General features: G+C 40.2%; 1 protein-coding gene across 1 annotated transcript in view; it reads left to right on the plus strand.

Annotated features, from left to right (window-relative positions):
* Nucleotides 1–27847, plus strand: part of MACROD2 (mono-ADP ribosylhydrolase 2) — a 1327587-nt gene that overhangs the window by 1247085 nt on the left and 52655 nt on the right. Inside the window, exons 12-16 of the mRNA XM_026653173.1 lie at nucleotides 7726–7788; nucleotides 11255–11323; nucleotides 25288–25365; nucleotides 26099–26173; nucleotides 26829–26924. Coding sequence (XP_026508958.1) covers nucleotides 7726–7788; nucleotides 11255–11323; nucleotides 25288–25365; nucleotides 26099–26173; nucleotides 26829–26924 — 381 coding nt within the window. The remainder of the gene's footprint in view (nucleotides 1–7725; nucleotides 7789–11254; nucleotides 11324–25287; nucleotides 25366–26098; nucleotides 26174–26828; nucleotides 26925–27847) is intronic.

Genomic DNA, 27847 nt, shown 5'->3' on the forward strand with positions numbered 1-27847 from the left:
TAAAATAACACAACATGTCACATTCCACTCTCTGTCATCTTTGGATTGAGTGACAGATTGCTACTCAATTACTAGCATAATGGAAAAGTAGATATTCTGAGGACAGTTGTCACCTAAAGGAAATACAGTTGCCAACTGCTGCTGTAATGGAAAGAGAAGGATGGCAGCTATCTCAGAGGGCATCCAAAGAAAATATATATATTTATCATTAATAGTGTCATAGGGATGGCTCATGGGAAATATATTAGGCCTTGCTTTTGCCTACTGGAGAAAGAGAGATTACACAAATATGGGGAAGAGATTGTTGCTACCCTTTTAAAATATGTTTTTGCCTCTTACATACACTATTAAAAATCTTTACGTTTGCTCAGCTCCCAGTTTTGATGGAGAGCAGTAATTACCAAAAGGCACCTCATCAATAAAAGATGCCCAATGTGAGAAACTCGTTAAAAATGTTTGTCAGAAGTTTGAGTGCTTTTTAGTATTTCCATATTGTGTTTGTCCTTCTTTCCTTTCTATTGTTTTCTACTCTACTTCCTCCCTTTCCCCTCTGATAGAATGATTCTCACTAGCCATGTGTTTTGGTTTTTTATTTGATGACAGGGTATATTAAATATAATGTGCCAATGTCATCCCTGGCATAACTGCACTGAAGTAAATGGGGTTACATCAGGGTTTAATTTGGCCCACTATGGGCCTGCAGTGAACAATTTCAAAGCACCTAAGTCTTATTTTCAAAAGTGGCTTGTTCACACGGTGTGGCAACGCGCACTGGAGGAGTGAGAATTCTGTAGCACACCAAGGCTATGTCTACACTTACAGCAGCACGGGTATAAACAGCAGTGTAGACTGTGAGACATGGCTTAGGTGAGTAGAGTGCTCTTCATGCTTGAACCCCCCAGTGTATGAACCCTCCACGGCTCTTTGCATGCCCGAGAAGTGACTCCCACATCTACACTGCTAAAAATACACTGTTTCTGGAGCCTCTCTGTGTCACGGGGTCACTCACCATACTGGCACCTCCTGCTGGCCATTTTGGAAATTAGCTCTAGTCAGCGGGTGTGCCCTCTGGTGGTAATGGCTCTCCCATCCATGTCTCCGCCTGCAGACTCCCTGCAGTTCTAATCTCACTGCCTCTGCTTCATGGCACAATTCTCCAGCTGTGTCACAATCCGGGTTCCCCCCTTCCGGGGGACTCCTTCCGCAACAGTCTAGCTGCTCCTTGCAGTGGCTTAGCAGTCCATAGCTTTGGCCGCTTCTGCAGCAGTGAGTGGGGATGGGGAACCCAAGCCCACCTCTGGGTCCCAGCTCAGGGAACCTGGAAACAACAGCTTCCCACTGCCCCTCCTTTCTTTCTCCAGCCGTCTATCTCAACCCCTGGGCCACTTCCACTCAGCCCCAGCACCTTCGGCTCCTGCCTCTGGCTCCTTCACCCTCTTCCCAGGGCCTCAGGCCTGCAAGTCTTAGCAGCCCTGTTCATGGTGCTAGTTCTGCTGCAGCCCTCTAGGAGACCGGTCCCCTTGCTTGGGCTTCCTACAGCAGACTGACTTGCTCTGACCTGCAGCTTCCTTTTATATGGTCCGACTTGGCCCTGATTGGCTGGTCCAGCTGCTGCCCTAATTGGCTGCAGCCACTGCCCTAATTGGCTGTTTCCTTGCAGCCCTCCAGGCTGGGTTTTAACCCTATCAGGGCCAGTTCGGGGCAGATGCCCCATCACACTCTGCCATAGTGAAAGGCTCTGGTAGTGGGGAAAGGCTCCAGCAGCAGGGAATTCCTGGACACTTTCCCCATGGCTGGAGCTATTCACTGCACCTGTAACTACACACCAAAGTGACAAGCATAGATGCAGCCTGATCTATTGATTGTGTATTGATTATGCTGATTACTTAAGAATTCCCAATTAACACTCTGAGGTTCGGTAGGTTCCTGTCCAAGAGCAGTTTCAATATTTTTAAAATTAAAGTTTTAGTTGGGAACCCTGACATGCACAGTTGCAACACCCCCACTTAGGAAAAAACCTTCTGTATTTGTAATAGTTTTATTAACACAGTTAGCAAAGTTACAAACACACCAAACCAGTAAAAGAGAGACAGCTAAAACAGAAAGTGCATCAGAGCATCCATATACTCACGCCATACCTTGCTAAAGGACCCAAAGTGTTAGTCATGCTCTTCATCATCTTTACAATCATCATCACCACCCCCAGTGGTCATCATCCTGGCATCTCCCAAGGCACACAGGCCGGGCTACAAATTTTATAATATGTTACACTGATGCCACTACGCCGAATGCATACTCAGTAGGGGTTTCATCCCCTTTTCCTTATTTATATTTCCTCACCCATCTAACTTTGGGGTGCCCTTCTCCCACAGGTTACTAGGCCTTTTACCCCAAGCTTATTATCATATATGTCAATTAGTTACCGTGGCACGCTTGTGATCAGACATCTGATGATGTTCTTAACTTAAAATATCCCAAGCTGCTATAAACTAGCATCTTGTGGTTCCCTGTCAGCAGTTAAGTCATTACAGCAGTCTATCTTGTGATGGCTTATCATCTATGGTTACTCCTGGTTAACTACATATGCTAAGGTTTGGGGGCCTTGTTTAGTTAAGTTGTTGTACTACAGGTCTGAGGCCTGTAGGCTCATTTCTTTACTTTCTTAACTTGTACTTATGCCTTACCTAGCAAATACCTATGATCAACAACGTGTAATGGCTGTACTCCATAAGTGTAGATATAGCCTAAAATTTCCCTACTGCGCGTTAATATAACACAGTTAACTTATAATTCATACATTTCTGGGGGGAAATTTTGGTTTCAACAAATTGGCATTTTCCATCCTTGTGGGCAGGAAAATACCAAAGAAGCCCATCACAGTAGCCTTTATCTTCAAGAAGGGGAGCTACACAAAAATGAGGAAGCTGACACTAAAAGGAACAGTTACTAGAGTAAAAAGTCTGCAAGCTGCATGGTAACTCTTTTAAAAAAACCCATCATAACAGAGGCACAAATGAAATGCATCCCCCTCCCAATTAAAAAAATATTAAGAGGACCAAAAAATGCCACAAGAGAATAAATGAGGTGGTTAGAGGCAAAAAGGCATCCTTTAAAAATTGAAAAGAGCATAAACTCTGGCAGGTCAAGTGTAAAAGTATAATTAGGTAGGTCAAAAAAGCATTTGAAGAATAACTAGTAGAAGAGGCAAATTCTAACAACACATTTTTTAAGTACCTCAAAAACAGGAAGCCTGCCAAACAATCAGTGGGGCTACTGAGCGATTGAGGTGCTAAAGGAGCCCTCAAAGAAGACAAGGCCATTGCGGAGAAACTAAATTAATTCTCTGCATTGGTCTTCACTGCAGTGGATGGGAGGGAGATTCCCACACCTGAGCCATTCTTTGTAGGTGAAGAATCCTAGAAACTGTCCCAGATTGAAGTGTTGCTAGGTGAGGTTTTGGAATACATTTATAAATTAAACAGTAATAAGTCACCCAGACCAGATGGTATTCAACCAAGGAAGCTCTATTATTTTTAGATTACTGAAAAATGTTGCCCTAATTTTTTACTGTATTTGAAAGCGGGGTAAGAGGGAGGGCTTCAGAGATGTTTCTGTGTGCACCATTTCAGTTTTTGTTTAGGCATATAATTATCTTGCTCTAGATAATTACAGAACACTATGATTTTGTTGAGGGTTTTTTTGGTCTTCCTGATGTTTAAGAATGGTGTGCAGTTGTTATGAGATACCTGACAACATAGCCAAGAGAGACAGTTATGAGGATGGAGGACAAATTTCTCAAGCATATGAGATTGTCAAACAACCATATTTCCTGGAATGTATTATTCATTTTAGCTGCTCTAAGCATTATCAAGGGTCAGGGCTGGGGTCAGTGCAGACTGTAATAGGCTCCCTGATGCTTCACTCTCTCCATGTCAAAAAGAGCTTGGCCATAGGGGAGAATCTGGCACTCCAAGTCTGTATGTCATTTAGCTTAGAAACACATATTCACTCTTGGAGATTGTCTACACAAACATTTAGTTTGTGGCAAGCTGGAGTGTGAGCCTACCCCAGACTAGCCTGCCATGCATGAAGTGTCCATGTGGATCCTGGTATGCGCATTAACAGTCCCTTAGTGCAAATTGATCTAATCCCTTTTCAAAGCAGTGTAGATCAAAGTGTGATAAGGAACTGTTGAGCATGTCCGCAGAGGCTGCATGAACAGTTAGTACCCAACAGGCTAGTGCAGGGTAGAGTCACACCCCAGCTTGCTGGGAGCTAAATGTTTGTGTAGACAAGCCCTTGATTACTAACTTTTCATTCAACTGTCAAGGGAAAGGATTTTAATTTTTCCACCCTCCCACTTTTATTAAAGCAAATACATGCCCCCACTCCATTGAAGGCACAACACATCCTTTAAGAATACTGCTCCTTGTGTGTAAGATGAATTTGCATTCTATAGATAGATACATGATCCAGAGAGTTTGCTGGAAGAGGGGAATGCAAGAAATAAAGCCTTTATTTAAAATCTCTTGCATTTTTCTGGCATGAAAAAAGAATACAAAATCGGAGTTTCACTTACATTTCTGATTTTCTTTGAATTCAGTAAGAATTTAATGTTTAGGACCTTATTCACATCTACTTTACTCCAGTTTTAAGCCAGTATATCTCCAATGAAATCAACTAGAGTTACACCAGTTTAAAACTGGAGTAACATACTGACGAGTCAGGCTGAGGTTATTTTAAAACTTTCCTTTTTAATATGAATTTACTCAGAATTTGAATTCATAAGAAACTGAATAACATGGAAACAAATAAGATTAAAAAAAATCTGATTTTAGCAAAATGAATAATAGCCATATTGGTACTTGACTTGTTTTTACTGAATGTAGAAACAAATTAAGTGTTGTCCGTTCATCAGTAATTTAGTTACTGGAATAGTTTTCAGTAATAAATATCACAGTGGTTACCATTACAGCCTGACCTGCTTTTTCTGAATGTAAAGTACTGTGTAAAACTAAGCATGATGCAGTACACATTTAGGAAACGAACAGTCACAATTGAAATCATTGACAGTTTTGTTTTTTGTTTAGTTAGTAGTACTCCAATATTCTCACGTAGACATTACTGGTAATTACCTGCAAATGATAATTGTACAGATTTTACTGGCTGCAGTGTTGTTGTAGCTGTATTGCTTCCAGAGAGACTAGATAGGTGAGGTAATATTTTTTATTGGACTAACTTCTGTTGGTGAAAGAGACACGCTTTGAGCTACGCAGTGCTCTTGCTCAGAGTTTACTAGTGACCATTTCAATATTGTTTTACCACAAACCTTGAATATATGGTCTCATGCCACAGCGCCTGAACTAAACAACTTTATCTCCCTGAAAACTATCTCTTACGCTAAGCAAAGGATTCTCCCCAAACGTATTAGCTGTTTGCTGCAAGCCTTGCAAAGTCCAAAATCCATATTTTAAAAAAAGTTTCAATTCTAGTGTGGTTAACTTTCTATTTTGTGTCTGCTCCCCATTTTGTAGCTGGATGATAAATAAAATGCTGGTGTTATCAAGTACTTCTGGTCATCCATGTAATGTGATTTTACAGGCTGAAGCCCACCAGTGGACTAAGAACTTTTACAGGATGAAGGCCACTAGCGAACTAGCTGTCCATTTAGACCAGTTAACATCAGTATGAAAAGTTACAAAACAACTAATGGGTTAGCTTCTCAGCTGATATAAATCAGTGTAGTTCCACGGAGGTCAGTGCAGCTACATCGATTTACACCAGTTGAAACTGTGGCTCCAAATGTCTCAGAAACTGTATAAAACACGTGTTAATCTGATTGGCTAAGAATGTAACTCTATGAGTTATAGCTTAGAAAGAAAATACTTCTACACTAGTTCCACCTACTGGATTCTAAAATGTAATACCTGCCAAAGGACTAGGAAAACAAAATGTCTGAATGGATGGTAGCTAAATCAAGTGTGCTATTATAAGTTGCATGGTATTTACTTATGAAAAATACATTCTCTTTAGGGTTTTTTGTTTTTAATTCCATCAATCAAGATGCATTTCTGCTACCATTGTTCTCTGCAGCAGATGGTCCCATGTGTTAAGAGAAAGTAAGGTGCCCAAGGTGGGAAGTGCTAAAGCAATAGGGTACATAAGTTATAAAAGTGAAAATCTAGTAGGAGAAATGATCACAGCAGGATGAGACAGCAGGATTCATGTTTATCATTATGAGGCCTTTTCCACAATCTGGAAATTAATTACTTTGCTATTTATTTATACACTCACAAACCGGTTTCTAGAATTCCTCATTAAATGTGATAACTAACTGTTGACTCTGTCAGAATAACCACTCTAGCGACCAGGGCCAGCTCCAGCATTTCTGCCGCCCCAAGCAAAAAAAGAAAAGAAAAAAAAAAAAAGCCGCGATTGGCGGCGGCAGTTCAGCGGCAGGCAGTTCAGCAGTGGCTCCTAGAAGGAGTGAGGGACATGCCGCCCCCGAATTGCCGCAGGTGCCGCCCCTCTCCCTTGGCCGCCCCAAGCACCTGCTTGTTAAGCTGGTGCCTGGAGCCGGCCCTGCTAGCGACATCTGATGCAGTATGTTACACTGCACCCTGATTGAATTGGCCCTGTCAACACTGGTTCTCCACTTGTGAGGTACTCCCTTCTCTTCATGTGTCATTATATAACGCCTGCATCTGTAACTTTCACTCCTTGCATCTGAAGAAGTGGAGTTTTTTACCCACAAAAGCTGATGCCCAAATAAATCTGTTACTCTTTAAGGTGCCACCGGACTCCTTGCTGTTTTTGTGGATACAGACTAACATGGCTACCCCCTGATACTTGCAATCTTTATGATTATTACAGTTCTAAAATAGGGTTCTCTGTGTTTGAAAATACAGACTGCCTGGTTCTTTCCGAATCAGTTCACTCATAAGGCTGAGAGAGCTTGGTGCACTGTCCCTGCGGCCTCTCCCTGTTGTATACCTTTCCCTGTGGTAATTCATTGTTTGGCACCTGTCTTCAGTAAGGAGCTGGGAGGGGGAGAAGGAGAATGTGAATGCAAAAAGGTCTAAAGGAGCAATAAATCCTTTCATTCTTCCTTTTGTTTTTTCCTCTTATATTCCTTTTAATCATTTGTTGTGCATTTTTTAATGTAGCCTCGGTATCTTCGATATCTCTACATTCAGTCTCTTCAAGGCTTTACATTTGAAAGTAAAATTCTGACACATCTCTCCCTGCTATGGTCACCCTGCGTAGTACTGATTAAAGCTACAGTCACCCTGCCATAGCACTGATTAAAATAGGTTGTTCAAGTGTAAGATTTGGGTACTTCAAAGTTCTTATATAAATGTGACTGGAAAAAATAATCTTTTAACAGAACAAGTGAAACACAATCAACCAATAAACACATCCACTGTAGATGTTCCATAAGCAAAAACAACTTTGTGGAATATGTAGATGTTTCCAGGGTTATGAAATAATTCTGCCTTTTGCTATAAAACCTTTAATCTGCCAGACAGTTTGAAAACCCTAAATGCAACTATTTATGTTAGTAATTTTTCAGTTTCCCCCTACCTATGCATCTCTCCCTGCTTTATCACAGGGCTCTGTCATAAATTAACAGTTTATGCTACATTGGTTACAATTAATTTCAGTGCTGCTTGTTACCAATAAAAAGATACTTCATAAATAATTTTTGTGTGGTTTTCTTGATAGATGATAATAGCAGAGAAGAGAAGCAAAGTAATGAAGAAACTGAGGGCCAGAGCCAAGAAGCAGGTTTGTGCTGAGCTCTTTAAAGCATTCTCCCAGGCTTTATCCACCTTGGTGAACAATAACCTTAGTCAATGCTATTGACTGAAAATGTTTGTACGTTTTCACCAGATTAACCCAGGGCTTGTGCAGTTCTCCCATTGGAGACCACAGCTCCATTCATTATGAATGAATCTGTTGCAGTGCAGGAATGCAGACTTTCCTGTGAAGTTACTAGCTCCACATTCCCTCTTTAAATTGGAATATATCTCGCTAATCCGCTAAGTAGAAAAAATAATTTTCCATGCATGTTTACATCAGTGTAGCACTCTATAAGAAAGAATAATGAAAAAAATAAGTTTGGGGAGAAGAGGGAGAGATCTAAAACTGGTCTTTCAAAGTTTTAATGGTACTTTTAGATTGTAATAACTATTTTTTTCTAGTAATTTCTCTGCTGATCCCAGAAAATTGGATTATTAAGATTTACATCCAAACAGAAAGAGCCTACATGTGAAAATCAAAACCTGCAAGTAAATGTCAGAGTTCATAAAGTTCTAGATTTGCAAATGGTGTGTTTATAAATGTATGTTACAAGTTATGAATTGGATATTTTAAAATAAAAGGGTACTCTGTTCCAAATGTATCCAGCAAACAGAAATGACAACCAGAATTGAGCAGTTTTCAAAATAACTGAAGTGATCATCAAAACCACTATAAATACCCTATTCCTTTGGATTTCCAACACACTGCTACACAGTAAAGTGTTTTTCTTATTTTTTTTTAATGCTGTGCTATGTCTGATTGGTACCAGCTAAATAGTATACTGGAACATTGTGTTGCCTACACATACTGAATTCGGGTAGCATGAAACTTCTCTACTTAGAACTTTTCAATCAGCTCTGAAAGCTTTTATTATTACCTAGGAGATGGAGAGGGCCAGTCAGTAAATGCAGCAGAGTGAGGCCGCAGGGTAGCCTGCCTATGTTACTGAGTCATCTGGTCTGTTGACTGCATTGTGGCTCCTTGTGAAGAGAGAAATTTGTGTTGCGATAAACTTCTTTCCCCCCTTTACTCCACCCTGTAGAGGAAACACTGTGTATGAAAGCCTTTCCCTGTTCTCCTCTGCGTTCTACTCTAGTTTTATTCCATTCTCTGTTAAACGGAGGCCATTCTTGGATGCTCGCAATTTAGCAGGTTTCATCCACTTACCTCTCCTCCCTGTTCCTACTTTCTTTAATCTTACCACAACAAAAACACACAGGCACTAACTCATGTTCTTCAAGGGCCTGATCCAGAGCCTATTGAAGGCAGTGGAAAGACTCCCATTGACTTCAATGGGCCTTGGATCCAGCCCCCTAAGCTCTGGACTCTCCTTTTATCCCACCAGGGTAAGCAGCTTCCTTGCAGACTACAGTATCATACAAGAGAGTTAGAACAAAGCCAGTCACCAACCACGCTTCCTTTCCTACATTTAACAGCTTCACCTCTGCAGTGCTCATAGACTTAAGCAGCCAAAGGGCAAGAGTCATGAGATCACTGAATTTGGGTCTTTTGTATAGTAGCAAGTTGCAGTACCAGCATGTAGCTGCTTTGAAAATTCTGCATAACCTTTGCCTGATGAACCATTAGTTCAGTATTCATCTTTTAACTTTACAAAATAGTGCTTTGCTTGTAGTTCAAAGCAGTCCAAACTCCAGAGGTTTCTGCTCAACCTAGATAAATTACCTTCTAAAAATACCCTGAGTGGCCCACTAGACATTCAAATATTTTAGCTATATCTTCTGATTAAATGCATATTTCCTGTGTTTATTAACTCATGAAACAACTAAGTTGCAATGAGCCGCATTTCATCTTTCCCATGGGAAGCAACTGTGAAAATGCTTACCTTTTAAAACTATTACTTAGCTTGCTTGGCTATCTAAAAGTGCGTTGTTTCTTTCAGATGTGCCATTATGACGTGTCACTGTTACAAACTGTTATACTCAGTTTATCAGAAACATGATGTTCATTCTTTTACTATCATTCATAATATTGGTACTAGTGTATCATGACTAAACTCTCAGCTTGTAGGGTTATTGGCGGATTCAGCATTATTTGGTGGGGCAAAATAATGCATGGAACTTTTAAGACAACTTCTATTTCTGTCCATTGTTTACTTGGCAATATGCTTGTGAAATTACCTTATTTTCATGCACAATTGCTGAAATGGTTGGCGAAATGTAGAAAATATAGTCAGTTGCACACACAAAAAATTCTAATCATTATGAAGAACATGCTTATTATTAGGAAGTTTATAAGGAGCAACCTTTTCACTGCTTTTCAAGTGTGCAAATTTCTGTTCCTTTTTGTAAACCAAAAGGGAGATCTTTCAGGGGATAATAACAAACACATCACAAATGTATTACTTTTAAAATTCCCAAAGAATCTAAACTATCATCACTAAACATCTGAGTTAATAATCTTAAAAAGCACTACATCCGTTTCTAGCCTTTAGCACAACAGCTAGGAAACTCAGGTTCAATTCCCACATTGAACGTAGGTCTCCTGTGTTGCAGAAGACTGTCCTAGCTACTGGGCTATTGAATTGTACCTGGGTCTCCTCTCTCCCGTGTGAGCGCCCTAACTGCTGAGGTAAAGGCTACAAAGTGACATAGCGCTTTCAGTTTTGGTCTTTGCCAATCTCTCCCGATGACGCTGTTCCACTTTTCATAAATAATTGGTCAGTGGAGCAGGGACATGAACTTGAGTCCCCCAAATCATAGGTGAGTGCCCTGACCACCAGGATATTGAGTCATTCTTACTCTTGTTCCCTCACCCAATTGCTGTTCATTGTCATTATAAACAAATTTGAACTGCCACTATGAATGACAAAATTTCACTCTGCTCTAGTGGTCAGTACATTTCATTGTCCACATGTTTGCATGTGAATCCTCTAACCAGATTCTTATTAAAATAGTATTAATATTTTGCAAAATTTACATCTTGATCCCTCAAGGTGCTACCAAAGCTCTTAGGCCCCAATTCAGGAAAGCACTTAAGCATAGGTTTTAAGTCCCATTGAAGTCAATGGAATCAAACACATGCTTAAAGTACAGGTTTAAATGCTCTTCTCAATATAGAAGGATTAAATGCTCCCTGGACTGGGTCCAGAGTGCTTGCAAGATCAAGCCCCTGTAATGCTTGCAAAGTGAGTATCTTGCAGCACAACCCACGCATGAGGTGGATAGGTATTATTATTATTATCCATGTCTTACAGGGAGGGAAGCAGAGTGGAGATTTAGGGCTTAATCCAGCACCACTGAAGTTTATCATGGCCATTGATGGGAACAGGAACAGGCCAATGACAAAGAAGGAAATAGAACCGATATGTACTGACTCCTCAGACTTGTCTTCTAGCCACAAAGGCCCCTGGATGCATTAGGTGTACCAGTCCACCCATCCTATTATCTAATAAATAACCACTATTTCTCTTTTGCTTCCTCCATTTGTACAGATGAGGCAAAACATACAGCTGTACCCAGCCCACCATCAGAAGAAGGGATAGAGCTGTGCGAGGATAAAGGTACAGATAGCAAGATGCATCTCAAACTACTCAATCCCAAGAGGATACTTCACATGGCCATATTTTCCTTTATGTGTGGAAGAAGCCAGACTGAGACTTAAAAAATCAGAAATCAGCTACAAACTTAGATTTTAATTTCAAAAAGACTTTCTAATGCAACACTTGGCAACTGCTATTGTGCTGGGGTCAGAGGTGCCATGGAATCTTAGCTCTCAGCATTATGGAGTTAATATAAAAATGCCATGCTTGAAGCATCAGATATAGACCCCAGACCTGATCTCAGTAGGATGACTTGTGCGTAAAGTTAAGTGCATGCATAAATCTTTGAAGTATCAAGGCCCTAATTAGTTTTGTCCTGATGAAAAAAAAGATAAAAACAGTAACTATAAACACATCATGGGGAGGCAGAAGGAGATGAAGTCATAACTGAGAGAGAGAAAGTAATGTTTATCTTGTGCAGATTGTGCTGGGCACTCAGATCATTTAGATTGTGATAAATATTTAAAAATGTCACGGGGCCAAATGACAGAGAGTTTAGGAAACAAGACAGAGAGGTGATTTAATGTTTCAAGCTGGGATTTTCCCGTTTTGTTGTTTGGTTTACAGATAGGAGACCAACACACAGACATACTGTTCTTGGTTCTTTTTATGGCATCACACCATTAATTACTCACGCTAGTCTAGATGGTCTTAGAATTCTTTTTGGTATGTGTAAAAAAAACAAAACAAAAAAAAACCCATGGTGATTTATAAAATCTTTGCTGCTGGTAATTCAAAACAGGAGTTATGTTATCTATCATAAATATAGGCCATCAGTACAGCCTTCAAGTAAAACTACTAGAGAATTTTAATGCATTTTACTAAGATAACTTAATTATTAACATACATTAACTTATTTATTTTAAGAGTTAATGTTTAATTCAATGTTACCACCCTACTCTCTCTCTCTCTCTCTCTCTCTCTTTTTTTTTTTTTGGATAGTGTGAGGAAGTGCGTGTGAAATCTCACTCTTTTGTTCCAAAATAGCATATTAAGGAGCCAATGGTCTTTACCTGATTATGGGTTCAGAGCTCAGTTTAGGTCGATTTAACTGCTCTCTCAACTGACTGATAGAAGCACCGTATAGATGTTTTTAAAAAAACCTGGCCAGAATACTTGTGTTTGCCATTGAAATCCTTCCTAGATTAAGATCACATTAAGGCTAACAGCAGTCAGAAATAGTGAGGGTTCATTCTAAGCATGGTTGGTGATTAACCTTCATTTATGCCTCCTCTTTACCAATATATGGCCTATTTATGAGGTCCACGTCTATAACATCTCTTCTGAAAATGTTTATTATAGTCAGTATCATGACTGGCAGGGTTTTATTTAGTTATTTATTTATTTTTGCTTTCTTGGGTCTTAATGGAGATCTTGAAATTTAGATATTACTTTGTGTCCTTGCTCCTGATTTTGAACCTTCTGTGTGCATGTTAAGTTAGGAAGTGAATGTATACTGATTTATTTTCCATAGAAATTACCTATCATCTTTGTGTGTAACCATTCCTCTAACTTTACCCATAATGTTAATGTACTCTTGTCTGGAAACAGAGAACAGATTTTCTCACTGAAGACAATATGAATGGAAAAGTTAGTTTATCGGTTTCATGTTGATAGAGTAACTGAAGTTAGGATATTGTGCTTAAAATCTGGCATCACGCAAAGAAATGTATTACGGTACTGTGGCATCTCACACACAAGATTCTAAGGACCAGATTCCTAGTTAATCCATCCATGAGCATGGTGCGGGGTTGGATGGGGTGGAACAGGGATAGCTTAAAGCCGCCTTTGTATTCTCCATATTATGGGGCAATGCAGAGCTTGCCTGGTCCATGGTGTAAGCAAAAGCAGCCCAGGCACTGCTTCCATGGCCAAGAATAGTCCTATTGCAGCGCAGTCTGGCCATACCCCTACCTTCTGCGTACCCCAGCAGCCAGCGTAGAACCCTTACTGCCAGCCCTACACCAGTCAGGGAGGCCCTTTGTGCCGAGGGTATTCTCATGAGGGGACTAGCTTCACTCTCTCTGAGACTCCATTGTGCTGGCAGAACAGTGTGAAAGGTCTTTACAGTTACTGAAAACCAAGCCCTATGTGTATATGCTGTAGAGAAAAGACCGTTTTATAGTGTGTTATAATCATAGTATATTTTTGGTGCATATGTGCCTTTAAAAATCCCATACAGCACCAGTGTGTACTGTGGAGTTATTCTTGGACTGTAGGATTTTGTATTACACTGTTTCAGAGAGATTCAAATGTCTGGCACTGATGTGTGTAAGTTACCTTTCAACCTGTCTGGTGTTTAGAGTTGGTACAACCTGAGGAGGAACAGCACGTAGTTTTTTTTAAAGACTGTTATTCCAAAAATACTAGTGCTCCGATAGTCCCTCCCACTGAAGGGGAGCACTAATCTGTAGATTCGGCCCAGGGTGATGAGGCATACTCTCCAAATTCCTCCCACCCTCTCTGCAGCTCACCACAGCATTGTTCCCCACCAGTCCCAGCCTGATGCAATTCAGTGCTGACAAAGTACATGCCTTCCTCTTCTGTTAGGGGAACTACCATGGAGAGATCCTAGAGGGAGCTCATAGAGAAACCATGATCCCATCGCGCCTGAGGATCATGCTGATGATTGGTGTTTGGATGTTTCCCCAGCATTTGGTGGCCACCCACCCTGCCAGTTTCACTGGAGAAGGAGGGAGGCAAAGCATACCCTTGATAGAAGAATTGGGAGGTAACTCCCATGAGACAGAATGCATGGTTGGAGAGAGCATTGGGCCAAAACGTCTGAAGACCTAAAATAAATGGCCATAATTTAAAAAATATATATGGCCATAATTTAAAAATGGCCATAATTTAAAAAATGGCCATAAATTTAAAATGGCATAATTTTAAATATATATATTGAATTAAAAATGTAATTAAGATCCCAAACCATTAACCATACAATATAGGTAGGCTCGGAAGGAGTTGATTTTTATCGGTACATGTCAGTTAATATCGATTTCCCCATACGCAAACTGATGAGAAAATATTTCCATTGATGATCATAAAAATGTACAGATAGTCAAAATAAGAAAAATGCTGCTTGAGAACTTATTAAAGTTTGATTTAGGGACATTTACTTTGTGTATTTTGACAGGTGCTGTTGACAATTTGTGTTTTAACTTTAAAGATAAAGTTTAAACTTTATGAATCTCAGTGTCTATTGTCATTAAATAATGGTCTCACCTCCCCCCTAATTTCCCACAACTCTGAACATGTAAATTGATAGAAACAGGAAAAAAAAGCTTAAAAGTGAACATTGAGATTATCTGTCCAAATTATAAAAAATAAAAATTGCTTTCTGCCAATCATAAATATATATAAGGAGTTAGAACTGTCAGATAAATGCATTCTAAAATGAAATAAATTCAAATCAGTTCCTCTACCCTTATCTGGGAAAACCAGTGCTCAGAGGGTAGGCTGCATTTCGCTTACAACAGATATCATCACAGACATCTCTTAGGGGAAAAGAAGTGATGCTCTCCGTGCCATTTGAGATATTTGTGAAATAACAGCAGTTGCAGGGGAAACACAGAATGAAGGATGAGCTGCTTTTCACATATATTTTTAAATAGAATCAAGGCCTTGATCCCGTAACTTGGCTTTGCATGGGTAGATCACTATGCCTTACCCCCAGAACCTTTGCAGAATCAAGGCCTTTTAATTCTACTCAGACACTTCAAATTTCTATATCTGCTGATTTTAGTCAGTTTAAAAATAATAACGTTCAAAAAGCGTATTAGCAGACAGGGAAATGACACCTCTATGAAATCCTGGCATTTCTAAAAACAGCCTTCAAACGATTTGCCCACTGAGTTAACAACAGCCAAAAACTGCCAGATCCTGGACTTATGAAACTTTATCATTTATCTTCAGCTAACTGAAATTAATGTAAAATGTTTTAAGAAATTGTATTTTTCGAGTTCTTTCACCTTATAAATATGAAGGAAGGTACGTGGCAAATACGTTCCAAGCCACACAGCTTCAAAGAGATAGATATGCACAGCTTGAAGCACTGACGAACTACTGAGATTAGCATGTCTACTCTCCCCATTCTGTGAAAATATAAAAGCGTCTTTCAGTATGTTAGATTTGTTGATAGCAATTCCATAATAGAACAGGTAATAGAACAGGTATCATAATTCCAGTTGTAAGCGGTTCTCTTTTCTCTACTAAATTGTTAGCACACTATGGGAATCAGAAAAATGAGAAATAAATTGAATCATTTCTTTATTTATTGTTTTGATATATGTAAATATATATCGTTTCATAAATCTGAATGTAACGTAATGCTTATGAAATGTGTCATATTGATAGACCTGGACAGATAATGATTGAGAGCTTTGTTGCAGTCTATGCTCTAGCATTTCTTAACTTTCTTAAGTATGAATCCACCCTTTTCTATAGGGCCCATCACTAGAAGCAAAAGGGTAGTTCAGTTCCCATGCCAACTCAGGCTTCGATTCAAGAACACGTTCCCTATTCAGGACAGTACTTAAGCAGATGCTTAACTTGAGCACAGGTTTATGTCCCCCTGACTTCAGTGAGTTTGAAACACATCCTTACGTTCTGTCTTGAATAGGGATGGATGTAAGCACATGTGTAAGTGCTTTCCTGAACTGGAGCCTTAGTCCTTAGCATCGCCTCAGATTGAGAACAAGAATGCCAATTAGTGCCAAACGGTGGTGGCAATTTTTGAGAAGTTGGAACTAAAGCCTCTTACTTGGACCCTCTCTCTGTTTTTATTGGTGATTTTACAGAATAGAGAGAAACAGATATTAAAGGATTTTAATAGGGCCTGCATATCTGAACAGTGCAGTAGGCATTTTTTAGAAGGCTCTTAATATTATAGCCTACTTTAAGACTACCTTGCCTATATCATTGTGAAAGAATATCTCTTCCCTTCCCCACGTGAGAGAGAGACTGGTGAAAAGAGGTTACTTAGAGGAACATTCTCCAGACAGGGAAGTCCATGTGGGCCTTTCTCTTTTCCTGTGGTCTTTAAACGGATGCATCCTTGGTATCCTGCCTCTCCTCAACAGTAAAACAAGATATACTCAGTTTTAGATATCCAGTTCCACTAAACAGTGTTTCTTCCTCTTACAAGCATATATGGACATTAGGTATTGTTCACTGGAAGTATCCTATTACTGCTGTCCGTGCCAGCTATCCATTTACATAGCATCGGGAACATTGCCTCGTCCCACTGAATCATACTTTCAAATATAGATAACACCCCAAAGGAGTGTTGCTGTTTTATCTTTGAAGTCCTTCGTGCATAGCTACTAGCTCATTCTTTGTGCGATAGCAGTTCTATGCAACACCTTTGGTAGTGCTTCATTACTAACATGCACATTGAAGTAGGTTCTTTATATATAGTATAGCTCTCAATTTAGAGATGCTTTATTTATAAACAAAGAACACAGTTGTCAGAATGATTAGTGCTTTATACAGCAGGTAAAATACCTGTAAGACTGCACACAGTCTGTTATGCCTGCCCATTCAGAATTGTACCGAGACTACCAACTCATTATAAATAGGCCACTAAACAGCCATTATGTAACAATGATTTTCCTCTTATAATTGGCTTACGCTCGTTTTGAATCTCTGACTTTGAGGAGAGAGGTTGTGTATCCCGTTACAAGTCACCTGCCCCATCAATTCCCCAGTGCCCTGATTTAACAGTGGTTTTGTGTTGCAGCAAAAACAAAAATGGAGCCTTGGGCCTAGCTAAGGAGTGTTATGTAACCCTATCAGAGTTTCTGTACATATTGTACCAATTTTAATTCATTAGCACTTAATAAGAACTTAATTTACATTTGAAGGTCAACTAAATTAAATCATATGTTAATTAATTTTAAAAATAAAATATCAATGTATTTCCAGGTGTTCGTGGAAGTCTGTGTTCCTTTGGGAACTATAAACCATATAAAGCATGTTGCTATTTTTCTGCAGTCATTGAATTTCAGTTAAAATGTCAGCCAGCCAGAGGATGTTTTTTCTCTGTAATATTGAAATTAGAAATATGTTTTGGGGTGTCCTGTGTTAGACACTGGAGGTAATTGTCCTGTTCTAATCGGCACTGGTCCTCTAGGACTTTTTACTGTGCTAATCAGAAGCCTGGCCAGTAGGGCCTTTTACTGTGCTAATCACTCACGTAGTCAGTAGGGCCTTCTATGGTACCAGCTGCTACCACGGTCTGTAGGAGCTTGCAGGATACTAATCAGCAGCTTGGCAACTAGGGCTTTCCATGGTGCTAATCACTAGCATGGCCAGTAGGGCTTGCTGCTTTACTAATTGCTAGTAAGCCTCATCAGACCTTCTATGGTACTAATTGCTAACATAGTTAGAAGAGCCTTCCATGCAGCTCTTTTAACTAAGAGGTAACAAAGGTAACAAGAAAACATTCTACAAATACATTAGAAGCAAGAAGAAGACCAAGGACAGGTTAGGCCCGTTATTCAGTGAGTGGGAGGGGAGATAAAATAACAGAAAATGTGGAAATAGCAGAGGTGCTTAATGACTTAATGACCCGGTGCTCTGAGCTGCGTGGCCTGGCTCCAGCCGGGCGGCACGGCTGTAGCGCTGCCAGCCACCGGTGCTCCAGGCAGCGCGGTAAGGGGGCAGGGAGCGGGAGGTATGGAGGGTTGGACAGAGGAGTTTGGGGTGGTGGTCAGCGGGAGGGGGTGTGGATAGGGGTCAGGGCGGTCGGGAGGGGAACAGAGGGTTGAATGGCGGCAGGAGTCCCAGGGGGGCTGTCAGGAAGGAGGGGGGTTGGATGGGGCAGCAGGGGGCAGTCAGGGGGAGGGGTTCTGGGGGCAGTCAGGGAACAGGGAGAAGGGGTGGTTGGATGGAGCGGGGTGGGGGGGGCATCAGGAATGAGAAGAAGGGTTGGATGCGGCGGCGGAGGTCGGGGACAGGGAGCAGGGGTGTGTGGATGGGGTAGGGGTCCCTGGGTGGGGTGGTCAGGGGACAGGGGGGTTGGATGGGGCAGGAGTCCCGGGTGGGGCAGATAGGAGGTGGGGGCCGGGCCACGACCCCCTCCCCTAATCGGCCCTCCATACAATTTCCGAAACCTGATGCGGCCCTCAGGCCAAAAAGTTTGCTCACCCCTGCTCTAGATGCTACCACAATATAAATAATTAATTATGGGCTTCTCTCTGATTCTGTTGTGAATTGGAAATGGTCTCTCCTCTTGGAAACTCCCTGAGTTGTTAGAGGCGATTTCCCTCCATTCCACTCAGAGAATGATTAGACTCCATAAAGATGGATTAAAACGCAATCTTGGCAGATATAAAAATAACATTTTAAAGTCAAAGCTCAAGAATATCTCCCTAAATTCTCATAAATCACCATTTTATAGTATTCCGTTTTAACATATTTTTCTCAATTTATGAGGCACAAGAATACCCTAATCATGTGCCAGCTTCCATGCACACCATTACCTGTAATTTTGGATGCCTGCTTGATTTCTTTCACTCTAGAAATATTCCAGTCATTTTTCGCAGGATCACACTTAAAAATAAAATGCAGTGAACCCTTTTCATTCATAGTGGCCTGCTTTTCCCCTCTTTGGTCTTCAAACACATGGTGATTTATCCGGAGTGTATGCCAGAACCAGATGTGTTGCACATTAGAAATGACAAGTAAATAAGCCGTGCAATGAATAGCTGGGGAAATGAATCTTAAAAGATCATTAAAACCACTTAACATTCAGATCTTACCATTCCCCCTCTTCCTGAATGTTTGCAAATGTTATGTTTGAGCAAGGTTGCCTTGTATAGTCTGAGATGGTATGAAAGACAGGAAAAAGGATGCTCTTACGTACAGTGCATGTATGTATACCTTTTTTGTAATGTATACCTATTTACAGTAAGAATACTGGTGATAGTTTATTGCAAAACAAATACCTCCCCTGGGGCTGTATCGCACAAATAGGCAGTGTTCTAAAAGTTCACATCCATGAGCTATACGTCTGAACCTTGCAATCCCTGTTGTGAGGGATCAGCTATTAGGTGTACCCACTAATGTAATAAAAGATTAAATCAAAACTAGTCTCATTAGCACAAGTGGGAAGAGGACTGGCTATATTCAAAGACAGAGAGAATCACGTTGCTGCTGTTCGAAATACCACAAAGCCACTCTTGCTCTTATAAAAAAAAAAAACTTTTAAAAACAAAAACATAACAGAGCCCTATAAGTGACCCTGGTTTTGCTTTCTGTTTTTTAAAAACATTAAATGTAGTAGTTGCAGATCCTGAGTTAATCACTATTGGAAATTGCTGCTAGTGGTTTGATTTTAAAATGGAGACTGAGGGCCTGATTCTCATTTACAGTAAGGTTCCTTCTCACATCTCTGGCCATTTAAATGGACGTCAGAGAAAGTGGGCATAAATGACATTTGCATGCCCTATTAAGGCTCCTTTACACTCCCAGGGTGGTGTGTATATATACAGGCCTATGTATCTAAGGAGAAAGGTCATGCAGTAACATAAAACAAAGCAGGAAGAGCAAACAGAAAGACTCAGGGCACGTCTTCACTACCCGCCGGATCGGCGGGTAGCAATCGATCTATTGGGGATCGACTTATCGCGTCTAGTGAAGACGCGATAAAATCGATCCCTGATGGCTCTGCCGTCGACTCCGGAAATCCACCGCAGCAAGAGGCGGAAGTGGAGTCGACGGCGGTGCGGCAGCGGTCGACTCGCCGCCGTCCTCACAGCCAGGTAAGTCGACCTAAAATACGCAACTTCAGCTACGCTATTCACGTAGCTGAAGTTGCGTATCTTAGGTCGACTCCCCCCGTAGTGTAGACCTAACCTCAGAGTAAAAGAAGGGTAAAGAGGACAAGGGGCTCCATCCTACAAGGTGCTAAGTGCTCTGGCTTTGATCCAACAAAGCACTTAAGCACCTGCTTAACTTTAGCAGTGCGAGTAGTGCCATAGACTTCAATGTGAGTGCTCCTGTGATTAAAATGAAGCAGGTACATAAGTGCATCGCCGGGGTGCTCAGAATCCCTTAGAACAGGAGAAAAGTGTGCTGAAGGGCTATAATAGAGCCAGGCAAGGGCATGCAGCTTGCAGGACAGTCTCTATTTTCTTGCATTTAGTAATATAAAAAAAATCCCAACTGAACCACAAATGGGAAAAGAGAAATGAATCTTTTAATCACTCCATTAGATAATCATTTCCTCCTCTTCCAATGTTTAGGGTGTTGTGGTCTGTCAGGACATCATCAAGGTACAGCATGACAGTCTGCTTCAGCATTGTTCTGCAACACTGAATTGTTTGCAGTTATTTGCCGGGCAGCCTTAGTACAAGGGTTAAAGAAGGTTAGGAGACGAATACCAGCAAGAAGGAAGTGTAGAGGGAAGAACAGTGTCAAGAAAGAGGGTTGTGGTGTAAGGAGAGCTCCATATATTGTATAAAATAATCATCTCGAAAGCTGTGAAGTGGGACACTGTGATCCCCCCAGGTATCATTCTCACAGTATATGTCATCACTATCCATGAGCTTTGTATTCAGGTAAATGAAAGGGGCCTGTCATTTGTCCACTTGTATTTGCTATGTGTGTGGCCACCAACAGAGGTCATCATTAGAAAGTCAGCCCTCTCCCACAATTAAAATAGTACAGTTATTTTCAGTTCTGTGTTAAGGAACAAAACTGTAGTGTCTCAGACACCACTATGTGGTAACGGTGGGTAAATGATGGCCAATGTGTGTAATTAGAATCAAGCGCACTACAGTTTAGATGGATATCATGAGCTGGCAGCTGAAATATGCTCAGTGCAGCTAAGTAGCTGGGGGAACAACAATGCCTTTATGCCACCTTCATGGCTCCACAATCATGCAGCTAGCCAGGGTAGTCCCAGTTCCCCTGGCATAATTTAGAGCAACTTCAGGGTTGCTCTAATTTATGCCCAGCTGCACAAGGCCATAAAGGGTTTGTTTAATATCCAGGGATCACCAGAGCACAGTGTTCCGCACTGAAGCTGTGAGGAGGCAGCAGTGTAGAATCACTACAGTATCTGAATGCAGCCTAGGGATTCCCTTACTCAGAGTTTCTGGCTGCTTTGCCCCATTGAAATGAAGCTGAAGATCTGTCGTCATATCCATTTTAGGAACAGTTTTTCATGACTGTGCTTTACATCTTCTATTTTTATTCTTGTCATGCATTTTCAATAAACTGGATTTCCTTTATAAATCTGGGTTTACTTCTTTCCTGTATTTTATTTGTGTTAATCCTAAAAGTAAATCTATCTTTGTCCCCTTTAACTTGAATATTTGATGTAATATTTGCATTCGGGGAAAAAAAATCTTTGATATGGTCTTGACCTTAAAGATTTTGAAAGTCAAAATCTGCATACCAATATAATGCCTGATCTCTGCTGCTGAAATAACATCGACTGACTCTCACAATTAGGCAATAACTCTTGTCCATGTTACTTTCTTTGCAAAAAAAAGGTAATACAAAATCCTCACTGCAGATTATCTAGAATAATTTAGAATCCTATATTATTATATTGCTTTTTACAACTCAGAAATGAAAAACTGTTTAATGAAAAAAATTAAAAGATATCATAATAGCAATCTCATATCAGTCAGTCATGCACAACCAATTATGTTATATTAAAATCTGAAAACGGTGCCAAATAACATAAGGGTCTCTAGCTGTGGTACCTAAACTAAAGTTCAGCATGACTGACAGTCTAGTGGTATTAGTTTGCTGCTATATTTTCACCCCTAGACAGTAGGCCAAATATTGGTCTGATGTAAACTGTTTGATACTCCATTGAAAACAACAGAGCAGCACCCACTTACATTAGGTCTGAATTTGGCTCCAAAACTCCATTTGTTGTTATTGACCAGTGTTTGTAATTGTTGCTTTGGATACCTTGAATTGATTTTACATGAAATTGGAATCATTCCTCATACTTGGAGCAAGATGGGCCAGTCAAACCAAGATTGAAGTCACAGGTGTAGCAGTATGAAGAAGAATGCACTAGGTATGGGATTGGATTGCTCAGAGCATTGTAAATGGCATATAGTGTCCTTCACCTCTGTCGCTAGTTTTAATCCAATACCCTTTTTGGACTGTTTGAAGGCCGATATGAAATAAATGTGGTGGTCTCCTACTAGGTGTCCCCATCATGACAGCTGGCATTAACTGGCACTCTTGTTGGTGTTCTCAGCACAGTTGTACGACTGAGTAGGTCAGCAAGGCTATTTTCTCACACCTAGGGTATGTCTATACTTACTTCCTGGTCCGGATGTAAGCAATCGATCTTCTGGGATCGATTTATCGCGTCTTGTCTAGACGCGATAAATCGATCCCGGAAGTGCTTGCCGTCGACGCCGGTACTCCAGCTCAGCGAGAGGAGTACGCGGCATCGACGGGGGAGCCTGCCTGCCGCGTCTGGACCCGCGGTAAGTTCGGACTAAGGTACTTCGAATTCAGCTACGTTATTAACGTAGCTGAATTTGCGTACCTTAGTCCGAAGTGGGGGGTTAGTGTGGACCAGGCCCAAGATGCGGTACCTTGTAGTAAGGGTAGAGGCAGCTTTGTGTGGTAGTTTGGTATAGTGGTGGGGAAGCTTGCACTGCCACTTTCTGTGCCTGGGCCATGTCTGTTCTGTAGGTAAGCAGTAGGTGTGAAAAATCAGGACAGGGGGTGGGAGGTAATAGGCACCTATATAAGACAAGGGCTTCCTTTTCTAGCACTGTCAGTACAACACATCTTATGAACACTGAATTAAAGCACAGCCAAAAAGAATATGGCAACTTAGACGATAACTCTACATGTCCTGATCACAAACAAACACAGTGACAGTGGATGAAAGCCTGGTGCCCTTGATGTTTTTGTCATTTACTTTAGTGGGGCCAGTATTTAACACAGTGTGATTACACTTTGGTGTAAACTTTGACAATTTCTACGTAGATTTGTATTGTCACCCCCAATTACTGGAGAGATGCTTTAATTGTGAAGTGCTCATATTTTGATTAAATTTACCATTTGATGACATTCTAATTTATTGCAGCTCTTGATTCAGGTTGAACTGAGTAATCCCTTTTAAATCATAGCAAAATGTGCAGTCCTAATATGAAAGGAGACCACAAACTGCAGTCCAGCTGATATCAATATGTAGCAGTTTAAGTCCAAACTAAAACAAACACAAAAGTTCAACAAGGACTAGTTGGGGCAGCTTTTACACGAGTGAGATAATTTGAAAAATCTATACATGTTCCATTCTACTTCCAAACTTACTGTCATTCTATGAATGAAATGAGAAGCTGTGCAGGTAATTAAATATTTGCCTTGGGGAATTATTTGCAGTTAATTAAAGCCACACACTTTCAGTGCATACCTGCTCTGCAGATTATTAAATTTAGATCAGATGTTAACTACCCGGGTTTCTCACTTATCCATCAAAGATTGTTCTCGGCAGGTTTAAGGAACAGCGTTCTATGGTGGCACTCTGTGCTATTTTAGAAGAAGGAAATGTGTGGAAGTGGCGCTCTAATATATAAGCAACTTTTCTCATAACTCTATTTGTTAAGTTTCCTTATAGGTATCTGTCAGCATGGGCCAGTTTTACCACCTGGCACAACTTTGGGGTATGTTCTCCTCTTGATACATATGCACACATCCTCTCTTATTATAGTGATCACTGGCATTATTATTATCTCAAGAGGCGCATTTACCCCTAACATTTGGAAATTTTCCATTTACTTTTGACTCTGTGGCCTGTGCTAACAAGGGTCAAATGCAAAGCTGTGCAGATAATGATCCCCAAATGTCTCGGTGATGGGTGGAAATAAAAACATAGACTTTATGGGCCCAGTTGAACAATATACCACCATATAGTTCTATAATGTTATTTTCACCACTATAAATGACACAGTAACGGTGTGGGCTGTATTGCCAAACATTTTCCTTCATATCTTACAACATTATGCTCTATTTGTATGTTCATTAGATCTGCAGCTAGTGCAGAAGAATGGGAGTTCAGACTCTTGGTCTATTCGTTCTTATGACACTGGCTCAGTGTACGATCTTGGACAATTCACTTAGCTAGTCTGGGTCTCAGTTTCCTCATGTACTAAGCAAGTGTACTAACATCATCATCATCAGGACTGAAGTCTGGGACCACGGATGTCAACAGGACTTTTGCCATTGACTTTAATAGGGCTACGATTTCACCTAAGATATGACAGGGGTTAATGTTTTTAAAGTGCTTTGGGATCCACACATGAAAAGTGCTGCTGTAACCCATACACCTCCTGGGCATGGTGTTCTGGCCCATCTAGTGGCACCGAGACCACTTAGAGAGAGAGATTAATGAGTCTGCTCTTCAGCCTTAGCTAATAGCCATATCGCTTTTAGCTCATGCAGTAGAGGCTCTCGTACTAAGCTCCAGAGGTCCCCAGTTCAATCTCGCCCGCTGACGACCTGGGTCTGTCGTGTTACACTACTGCTATTCCAAAGAAATGGATAACATAGTTAATCAAGTAGATGGGTTATTTTTCCTGTTATTGGCCATATCTTTGTATTATTTAGCTCTTTAGAAATTAATTTTTTGATTCCACGCTGATTTTCTTATATTTTCTTTACACTTAGCTCCTTATTAGAAGTCAGTAATGCAGACCACGTAACACTTAATAACTGTACAGTTTCTGAAATTAATTTGAGCAATTTACATCTGTGCTATGTTTTTTTAATTATATTTAATATTATGTTTAAACAAAAAGAAATTCCATCAGAGTAATTTAATACCAAATATGAATCCAGTATTTTTAAGTGCTGGATTCAGGTGTCCTAAGTAGTTTTCAGATTTTGCCACCAGAAAACAACTACAAGGTTATTTTGTTTGTTGGTTTTATCAGATTCCTCAAAAGATTCCAAAGCCACACAAGAGAATGACCCAGCACATCATGCAATGTGTGAAGAAGATCAAGATGAAGGTAAAGTTACCTGTTGAAATTCTTTAAGATGCAAATAGTGAATCAATTGGGAACTTAAGTTGTTTTAATTATAGCATTCAACTTTTTCACCTGTGACCTTTGTTGCCTCAGAAAAATGTCTACTATATAACTAGTAGATGTTATATGCCAATCAGTCTTGATACTGTAGTCTCTAGTGTTACTGGAAAAGGAACAGGCCTCCAAATAACTTATTTTAGCCATGTTGATTCTGGGTCACCTCAGAGCATTATGTTTTTGTTACCAGAAGCCTGCTATATTGGTTTCATTGCTTTACATAACTTGAGTGTCAAGTACAGGTGGTTTGGAACAGCTGCTAGTCCATACTCTGGTGACAGCCAAAAATCTTTGTCAGAGAATGCTTCAGAGCTCCCAATGATAGACAATTAATTCATCATGGCTGAACTATCAAAATCAGTATGCTCACAAAAAATAGAACACAATAGTCCAGAGTTTCCATTAAGTGTGGTCTATTTTGACTGCTACTTCACACTAAATACTAATACTGGGGAGGACTTTAATATATTTTAAAGCTATTTGTTTTTAACTTTTATAAAGTGATCCCAATGTTATAATTGCTAATTAGAAAGCAAGCAAGCAAGCTGGCTTCAGAGAAATATGCTGTATATTGGTTTTGTACCCAGTTTTAGTGTTCTATCTTCTGTATTCACAGTAGTATCCCATTGATGTTATTTCCAATCTTTGATGTTAACAGGACCACAGGATGTTTCCACAATTGATGAAATGAAAACTCAGACAGATTCCCAGAGCTCCTGCATGGAAACAGAAGGTATGAAAAATGCTGTATAAACAATGAGTAAGATAACAGTGACTCGTGGCTAATTATCAACAGAAGCTATGCTATGGCATTTGAGGTAACACAGTTATTTCTCTATACTTAGAATGCCACATTCATTGAATTGCCCTTCCTTATGCCAGATCCAAATTTGGCTCACAATAGGAAATAACAGTGGCCTCTCCAGTAGCCCTTGGTGGTAGATGCTGACTTTTTAATGGCATCCATTGTAAAAGTAAAAAGTTAAGGGCTAGATTGTGCAACCCCTACCCATGACAGTGAGCACTTAGGTCCCTATCATGCCAGGTGATGAACGCTCTGGTACTAGTCCAGCAAAATATTTAAGCACATGCCTACCTATAAGCATGTGATTTCAGTGGGACTAGTTAAGCTTAAAGTGAAGCATGTGCTTTACTGGAGTGAGGCCAGAGTGCCCCTTGCAGGATCGAACCCATGTTCACAGGAATAGTCCCTCAGCCTCACTGGCACTGCTTACATGAATACTCAGCAGTGTGAGAAGGATTCTACAATCTGGGTCTATGCTGATCTTTTCAGTCATGACCACTGTAGCATATATTAATCATTTTATTCACCATGAGTTCTGAACAACAAACTGTCTAACTTCTGTTTCCCATCACATCCTATTCAGAGCCCCTGGCAAATAAAGAGGATGCAATCAAGGTTGAGAAACCAATGACTCCTATAGTAGATGAAAATAAAGAAGAAAGCAAAGAAGAAGAGAGAGGTAAGACTTTCTATACATTAGAGGTAGGCAGAGAGTTCAAGGGGCTGCTGCATGGAATCCAAGTTCTCTTGAAAGCTGTGTTTGTGTTGGTAAGCACAGCTATTTTTTGTTTTACTACAGCAAAATTAACTACTACAACAGTTTTCTTAAATGAAAGAAACACAGAAATAGCAAATGAAGATGATATTTTAAGTCTTTTTTTCCAGGTGGCGTTAAAATGTTGTTATGTATTTGGTTGCAAGCCACACAAGAAAACATAAGGGGCAGGAAAGTGATATACTCAAGTTTCAAAATGGCTTTGAAATAAACACACAAGCTGTTTATTGTGGGTTTTTTACATTTACCTTCGAAAACTGCTGATTAAAGAAGCAATTTATCTACATTTAAGTGTCCTTTCTCTTAAATTTCATTGGAAGTACAATACTGAGTGTAGTTGCAATAACTGGATATTTAAATGATTTATGAAGTCATAAATAGAGATTTAACAAGTAATGAACTGAAGCTAGTAATTCTAGTAAAGAAACCAATATTTGGAACACACACACATAGAGTCCTGCTGAAGCAGTAATCTTGTCCGAGAGTACAGTATTTAAATCACTATTTATTCTCTTGTTAAGAAACACAGAAGTTCAATTTTTAGAGTTTTAGGAATTCTTGTGGGACCCCTACATTCAGCCAATCATTTATAAAAGTCATGCTCACATAAAAAAGCAATGCATTATGTAAATAATTCTCTAATTGTAAAGCAAATGCAATTATATGACCTTCCTTGGTAGAACATATAGATCAATTACAGCTTCATATTAAAACCCAGACATGATCTTTGCTGGAAATCCAGATCAATACTAACTAGATCTTCCTAATGATTAACTCCTTTTGCCAAGCACATTGATACTGACTTAGTTGCAAACCCACGTTAGTAG

Source organism: Terrapene carolina, unplaced genomic scaffold (assembly GCF_002925995.2).
Source record: "Terrapene carolina triunguis isolate 2854851 unplaced genomic scaffold, T_m_triunguis-2.0 Scaffold132, whole genome shotgun sequence".
Classification (NCBI taxonomy): Eukaryota; Metazoa; Chordata; order Testudines; family Emydidae; genus Terrapene; species Terrapene triunguis.